Source organism: Panthera uncia, chromosome D2, assembly GCF_023721935.1.
Source record: "Panthera uncia isolate 11264 chromosome D2, Puncia_PCG_1.0, whole genome shotgun sequence".
Lineage (NCBI taxonomy): Eukaryota > Metazoa > Chordata > Mammalia > Carnivora > Felidae > Panthera > Panthera uncia.
The window spans coordinates 59,042,684-59,051,034 of NC_064818.1; the positions used below are offsets into that span (position 1 = coordinate 59,042,684).

The window sequence follows — 8,351 nt, forward strand, 5'->3', positions numbered from 1 at the left end:
TTTTTTTTTTTTTTTTTTTTTTTTTTTTTTTTTTTTTTTCCAGAATGGGATTATTAATGACAACTAGAACAACTCCAAACAAGGGAAAAGGGAGCATCTCCATTTCTCCCTCCCCATTCAATCAAACATCAGGCACTGATTGAGGGTCTACTAAGTAGACTCCACTGTGTGCCCAGCCCTTCGGAGTAAGAAAGACTTGAGTCTGAAGGCTGGGGCAAATTCTTTAACTTTTGAAGACCTCTGTTCTAATCTCCATGGAAACTGACCTTCCAGAGGAAGTACATGATTAACGCAAGTGGGGTGCTTAACACCGAGCACATAGCAATTGGTAAATAAATGAGAGCCATTATCATGAGTATTACAATGCATAGTTAAAAGCTAAACCTATTTCTGTAGAGAAGTGGCAAGGTCTTAAAGGGAGTCACAAGAAGTAGAGGTCACTGTAGCTGAGGCGGTCAGGAGAAAATTGGGTCTGGAGCTAGGCAGTAAGAAATGCAGACTGCAATCAGGGATTGCTGGGATCTGAAAGTGTGGCCTGGCCTCATCCTCACCTTCAACATGGGGAATATGTCTACCAAATTGTCCTTTCCCAAAGTATTCAAGATGCCTTCATTGTAATTCTGTATGATCTTCAGAGCAGGATCTCCGTTCTTGAAGGAGGAGTTGAAGCAGATCAAGCAGATGATGTTGGTCACCGCCAGGAAGAGAGACAAGTACAAATCTATGGACTGTCCATCCTGCATGGCCAGGTCATCACACAATAAACTGATTTCCCGACAAACTGAGAGGAGAGAGGGGCATGATGGTGGGGAATTAAGCAGCAGCCTTTATCCCTCCCAGGTCCATCTTAGGCAGGGACATAGACCAGAAGGCCACTAGATGGCAGCAGCAGCCAAGAAAGCACTAGATTGAGCCGGCCCTTGCCCCCTTCCCAGCCCCTTTCCCCCCCTCCACCAGCCCCCAGCAGTCCCAGGGGCCAGCCGGCACTCACTGATCTTCTCTAGCCTTTGGTTGCCATCCTTGAACAGGGCAAAGGTGGCCAGTGCCAGCTTCCTGTGCGTCTGCCAGCTGGCACCATGGTCAGCAAAGGCAATGCCCTTTTGGTTGTCAGACAGGATATCCAGAGTCACCTTTGGAGAGCAGGAAAGGCTGTAGGAATCGGACAAGCCTGATGCTTTTTGAGGTCCCTCTGGGAAGAGGTGGCTTGGACTGCCCAGATCTCTGCCTTTCCCTGGGCCCCCTGGGGGGTGCTGAAGACACAGCAGCAGCTCATCTACTTTTTCTGCCCTCCCATTGCAAGGGTGTGTGCCCACCATAAGGCCCCAGCTGGAGAATGCAGTCTGGACTTGGGCCAAGCCACCTCTTCCCAGAGGGACCTCAAAAAGCATCAGGCTTCAAATCCCCTCCTCTTAAATCCTATGACCCCACAAGCCCCATCTGGCTAGCCTCCTCCTTCCTCTTTGCTCAGGAGAGTTGGGAGTGAGGCCGTTGGCCAGCAGACCTGGCTGACTGATCCAAGGAAAAATGAGTAAACCCTTGGCCTGATCAGAGATAAGTGGCTGTGAGGCAAGGGTGGAGGGGGCAGTGGGGGCTGCCTGGGCTATTCAGGAGGGTACACAGCAGCAGGGTGTGAGGATGGGGCACTGGCAGTATTCCCAGATGGTCAGCTTCTCTCCTCCCCCAGGAGCACTTCAGAAGGTTCAGTAAGATAGATCATCAGCATCCTTGAAATGCTACCAGGTGTCAGCCTTATGTGAGCCAGAGCAGCTGGGGACAGCCCCAAAGACACAGCAATCCCAGCCCTGCAAAAACCAGGCTACTTCTCCCTCACACTTTCCCATATAAGACAGTAATCATTTAAACCCCATTTTCCACGCGAAGAGTAGCATTCCTAAAGGGCTATTTATTGAGCACTTATTGCTCTGGGCACTGGGCTAAGTGCTTTGCATAAACGATCTCAGTTGATTAGGGAAATTGAGAGTCAGAGAGAACATCATCCAGTTCCAGGCGAGATGCCAGGAGTGGGGCTTCCGCCCCAACCCACCTCTTAGAAGTCCAGAAAAGGAGATATTCCTTTGATTCTCCCTGCCTGGTTTAGAGGCTGGGTGGAGTCTGAGGGGTTGATTCTCACCCACAGTCCTGCTAGTCTGTTTTGGGAAGAATTACAGAAGTCGGGAGGGTCATTCCAGGCTTGGTCTTGGCCAAAGAACTGCAGAACCCCAGGGACTGGTGAGAGAGGAGGGTTGGTGGGAACTGCTTACCACATGGGGCCGCCCAGAGAATTCCTTGCCCTTCTTGACAAGCACCTCCTTGGCCAGCTGGTGGTCGCCGACCATCACTGTAGTCTTGGTCCCCAGACGAAAGGAATAGATGGGGCCGTATTTTTTCTGCAGCTTGAAGAAGTTCATGTGCGGATGGCCACTTCTGGGGAGGAATAGCAGGCTGCCCACCAAGGGCAGGGATGGGAGGCTCTTGGGATACTTGGCACCAGGGCACTTTGCCTTGGGCCACAAGAAATAGGCTAGGGTGAACAGCAAGAAAACCAAGAGCTCCCACATGGTGGCCGGGTGCCTGCAAGCAAGACAGGCAGCTATGGAGTGGAAGAGCCACAGCCAAATCTTGGGTGCGAGGAGGCCCTTTTAAGGCCTGCCCTGTTCTTCACCTTGGCTTTGTGTTATCTCTTGCCTTGTGGAAATTTATCCTGGAGCACAGCCAGGCCGGAGCCCTCTCCCAGAAAAGACAGAGGAAGGAGGAGTGGAGGCCTCCTCAAGGGCTGGCTCAACTCCAGGGCAAACCCCTAGGGGAGGAGCTAGGGAAGGGGGAAGACTATTGGGCCTCCCCCCCCCCCCGCCCCCGCCCCGAGCTCCCCATTCATCAACGTCCACAGAGTGCACCAGAACCAAATGGTATCTGGGTCAGGAATCAAGGTGTGGGGCTTTCCATGTTGTAAGATCAAAATCAGTGGACAGATGTCAGGAGGCTGACAACCTGCAGGGACTGTCAAAGATATTTTATTCAGTCTTAGTTAACAGCCAAAGAATGTGATGCCTTCGAAGGTCAGGTTTGTAGAACGTCACACACGACAATGACGGCAAGAACCCAGATGTCCTAACTCCTGGTTTGCTGTTCTTTCCAGAGGCAGCCATACTCTCAGGTTGAGAGCATGGGCTTTAGAGTCAGATAGGTTTGGGTTCAAATTCTAGCTGGGCCGCCTTCTAGCTATATGACATGTTTTAGAAAGTTATTTTCATTATATCAAAATATACACAACATAAAAGTTACCATTTCAACCACGTGTGCAATTCAGTGTCATTAAGTATACTCACAGTGTTCTATGGCCATCATCACTCTCTACTCCCAAAACTTTGTCATCACTCAAAACAGAAACTACCTACTAAGGAATAACTCCCCATTGGATACCCTCTCTCCTATTCGTTGCAACTTCTAATCTACTGTGTCTCTATGAATAAGCCTATTTCACATGAGTGACACCTTGCAACATTGTTTCCTGTGCATCTGGCTTATTTTACCTAGCATAATGTTTCTGAGATTCATCCACATTGTATCAGAACCCAATTGCTTTTTAGGACTGAATAATATTCCTTTATATGGATATACCTCATCTTGTTTATCCATTCAGCAGGTGAGGGATATTTAAGTTGTGTTTACCTTTTGGTTATTGTAAATAATGCTGCTATGAACGTGTGTGTGAGTCCCTGTTTTCAGCTCTTTGGGGTATATATCTTGGAGTGGAATTACTAGGTCGTACGATAATTTTATGTTAAGTATATGTTAATGTATCAAGTTTCAATTTCCTCCCCTGTAAAACTGAAATAATAATGGAACCTACTTATCAGGGTAGTTGTGACTCAATGAGATTATGCACGTAAAAGTGCTGCCTGGCATGAAGTAAGTACGCATTCAATATTTGTTCTTTTCATCATTATACCAAAATGGGCTTCCTAGTTTTTCTGAGCTCTCATTAGTAGATCTTCCTGACAGACCAACTTCTCATCCTTTGCTGGAAACCTTCAGTGGCTCAACCAGTATTTATCAATGATTTGACATTTGCAGATGTCAAATCTGGGAATTTCCAACCCCAGGGAGGTGAACATTCCTGGTGTCAATCATCATAGAAGACGTGGGTCCTCAGACAGGCAACCAGGCTCCACTGAGTGAGACTCACAATGGTGGGGGATGGAAGTTCTGCCCATCTCTGGGGGTGGCCTGCCAGCATCTGCACTTTGAGGAGTACAGACTGGTGTGTGGGATGCTGGAATGAAGCAGGAAGGCAGCAGGTAGGGGACCTCATAGTGAAGGTGAACCTGCAAGGCCTTGAAGGCCAGACTGCCTGGTTGCTCATCACCCCAAATTTTCAAATGATGTCAGGAGGCTCACAACCTGCCGGGACTGTCAAAGATATTTTATTCAGACTTTCAGGGCCGTTTGTGGTTGGAGGTATGAGCCAGGGTGGTCGGAGAAGGCTTCGTGAAAGAAAGGGGATTTGAGCTAGGCCTTGAAGGAGAGTTAGGACTACTGGTAGAGGCATGGGGAGTGGGGGAGGAAGGATACTGCTGGAAGGGAGAGCAGCAGAGGCTGGAAGGGATAGAATGTGTGGTGGGATGGTGATGATCCTACCTACAGACACGTAGGCGAGATGCTGGTCGGGCGCATCAAATCAGCCCTGAAACAAAAGGCTAGGGAGGATGAGGAATGACTGAAAGTTCTGCAGCAGGGGAGTGACAGGAGACACTGGCATTTTTGGAGAATGAATCTGGTATCTGCACCAGGGTAGGCTGGACCGAGGAGCTCTTGTGTGAAGCTTGACAGCCAGGCAAGAAGAGGCCTGAGTCCTGTGATCCAGGCCGGGGCCAAGTAGGATCATCTGGTCGGTAAAGAAATATGAATGGGTACTTTCTATTCCTAAAGTGAATGCCAAGGTGATTCTCTGATGTTTCACCCCAATTACAAACAAGAAATGGCAATTTTTTTAAAAGCGCTGCTTCGATGGCACCCGGGCACTAAACGTGGAACCTGCTTGGGATTCTCTCTCTCTCTGTCTCTCTCTCTCTCTCTCTGTCTCTCTCTCTCTCTCTCTCTCTCTCTCTCTGTCTCTCTCTCTCTCCCCCTCCCTCTGCCCCTTTCCCCTGATCCCTATAAAATAATAAAGAAAGAAAGAAAGAAAGAAAGAAAGAAAGAAAGAAAGAATTGCTTCCTATCCTCATTACCATGTTATTAGAGTTACAAGTGATCATTGCAAAAAATCTGGATAATGCAGGTAGCTAAAAATAAATTTTGAAAAAAATTTTTTAAAGTTTATTTATTTTGAGAAAGAGAGAACACAAGCAGGGTAGAGGCAGAGAGTGGGGAGAGAGAGAGTCCCAAGCAGGCTCCATGCTGTTGGTGCAGAGCCCAATGCAGAGCTCGAACCCACCAACCATGAGATCATGATCTGAGCTGATCAAGAGTCGGACACTTAACCTACTGAGACATGCAGGTGCACATGAAATGTGTTTTTAACCTAAATGAGACCATACTGCATTTTTTAGCATAGATATTTTTCTATTATTAAGGACTTTTCTATGACATTATTTTTAAAAGTTTATTTATTTTGAGGGAGGGAGGGGAGAGGAGGTGGGGAGAGAGAGAGAGGAGAGAGAGAATCCTAAGCAGACTCCACAGTCAGCACAGAGACCAACATGGACCTTGAACACACGAACTGTGAGATCATGACCTGAGCCAAAGTTGGATGCTTAACTGACTGAGCCACCCAGGCGCCCCCACTACAACATTATTTTTCATGACTGCATATCATTCCATTTTGTATATATCATACATATAGCATAGCTTATTTAACTGATCCCGTATTATAGTATTGGACTTTTAGGTTGTTTCTGTTTTTGTCTTTGTTTTTCATACAAACAACACTAAGTAATAGCCTTGTAGTGAAACCTTTGTGCATAACAATTCATGTTTTCTTAGAGTAGAATACTCAGAGTGGAATTATTGTTTAAGGGACATGCATGCATATTTTCAAGACTTGTAACAAATACTTATTTATCAGATGCATTTTATAAATAGATTTCTTGGTGTCCAACCATTCCTAGATTAGTAATAACTTATTCAGAGCATCTTCTTTTAATACAGAATTGAATTCTCTTTGTATTACTTAGGATTTTATTCTTTTGCATCTCCACTCATGTGAAAAATTGGGTTGTGGTTTTCTTACTTATCACTGTCAAGTTTTGGTATTATGATTTTACTAGTTTTATAAAGTTATTGGAGAAACTTTTAATCTTTTTCTATATCCTTAAGCGGATTAAATGGCATGGGAATGATCTATCTATTCTTTGAACTTCTAAGGGAAGGTAATATGAGAGTGTCAGGTCTTAGTGCCTTTTTTGGAGAGATAACTCTTTAAAAAAACTTTTTTAACGTTTATTTATTATTGAGAGATAGAAAGAGACAGAGCATGAACATGGGAGGGGCAGAGAGAGGAGGAGACACAGAATTCGAATGAGGCTCCAGGCTCTGAGCTGTTAGCACAGAGCCTGATGCGGGGTTCGAACTCATAAACCTCAAGATCATGTCCTGAGCTGAAGTTGGACGCTCAACCAACTGAGCTACGCAGGCGCCCCTGGAGAGATAACTCTTTAACATAATTTTCCAATTTCTTCCATAGTTGTTGGTCTCCTCAACTCTTCTGAGTCTTCTTCTTTTTTTTTTTTTAATTTTTTAAATGTTTATTTATTATTGAGAGAGAGGGAGACAGACAGACAGATAGAGCACGAGCAGGGAAAGGGCAGAGAGAGGATGAGACACAGAATCTGAAACAGGCTCCAGGCTCCGGGCTGTCAGCACAGAGCCCGACGCGGGGCTCAAACTCACAAACCGCGAGATCATGACTTGAGCAGAAGTCGGATGCTTAACCGACTGAGGCACCCAGGCGCCGCATCTTCCAAGTCTTCTTGCGTCAATTTTGGCAATTGATATTTCTTAAATTTTGCACTTTCTACTTTTCCTTATTTTGCCAGAAGTTTCATTAATCTTTTCAAAGGATCTCCCTTTGGATTTATTCATCAAGTCTTTGATGGTTGTCATTTTAATTCGGTTTCAGTGTTGATAAATGATCAGTGCAAAACGTCCTTTGTAACTTTATTCCAGAATTCAGACTGAAGGTTCGTGTGGCTTCCACTTCCTTACAATCCCTGTTTTCTTTGTTCCTCTTCTAAAACATAAGCCCCGGAGCGCCTGGGTGGCTCACTCAGGTCATGATCTTGCGGTCTGTGAGCTCAAGTCCCATGTCGAGCTCTGTGCTCACAGCTCAGAGCCTGGAGCCTGCTTTGGATTCTGTGTCTCCCCCTCTCTCTGCCCCTCCCATGCTCATGCTCTGTCTCTCTGTCTCTTAATAATAAATAAACATTAAAAAATTAAAATAAAATAAAACATAATCCCCATTATCTACTACAACTGAGCTGATGACCTGGGAACTCCATTATTAGGTATTTAACCAACAGCATTTGTACATATGCGCACTAAAGGTACACTCAAAAGTATTCATAGCAGCACTAGGAAAAACCCAAGTATTTATCGGTTATTGAATAGATTGTCATGCATCACACGGTGGAATACTATGCAGAGATGAGAATGAACAAACTGCAGCTCCGTGAGCCAACATGGATGAAATGCACAAGCATAATACTGAGTGAAGAAACCAGACTCATAAGAATGCAGTGTATTATCTTATTTATACAGATTTCAGAAACAGATAAAACTAATCTAGGGTTCTAGAAGTCAGGTAATGATTACCCTGGCAGGTGGTTAGTGACTCAAACCATGAGAATGAACAAACTGCAGCTCCGTGAGCCAACATGGATGAAATGCACAAGCATAATACATCCTTTCTCTCCAATCCTGTCATCATCCTGCATGACTTTAAAGTCCGTGGGAGGGGCGCCTGGGTGGCTCAGTCGGTTAAGCGTCCGACTTCGGCTCAGGTCATGATCTCACAGTCTGTGAGTTCGAGCCCCGCGTCAGGCTCTGTGCTGACGGCTCAGAGCCTGGAGCCTGTTTCAGATTCTGTGTCTCCCTCTCTCTCTGCCCCTCCCCTGTTCACGCTCTGTCTCTCTCTGTCTCGAAAATAAATAAACGTTAAAGTCCGTGGGGGATCATCAGCCAACATCTCAACTTCATAGTCCCTTTATCTCCTCAAATCCAAAGACTTACTTCCACTTCAGTTACTCTTCCAGACTTCAAGCCCCATTCTCAACCCCACCCCTTTCATGCTTAGCAGATGACCTTAACTTTACTTAAGAAATCTGAGACCATAGGGACACCTGGCTGGCTCCGTT

At 45.8% G+C, this 8,351-nt stretch overlaps 1 protein-coding gene across 1 annotated transcript in view; it reads right to left on the reverse strand.

The window, feature by feature from the left end:
• Positions 1–2,627, reverse strand: part of LOC125932918 (steroid 17-alpha-hydroxylase/17,20 lyase) — a 5,845-nt gene extending 3,218 nt beyond the window's left edge. Inside the window, exons 1-3 of the mRNA XM_049645653.1 lie at positions 2,262–2,627; positions 992–1,130; positions 552–781 (exon numbers count right to left, since the gene is read on the reverse strand). Of these exons, the coding sequence (XP_049501610.1) occupies positions 552–781; positions 992–1,130; positions 2,262–2,558 (666 nt within the window). The 5' untranslated portion in view covers positions 2,559–2,627. The remainder of the gene's footprint in view (positions 1–551; positions 782–991; positions 1,131–2,261) is intronic.
• Between the last annotated feature and the right edge of the window lie 5,724 nt (positions 2,628–8,351).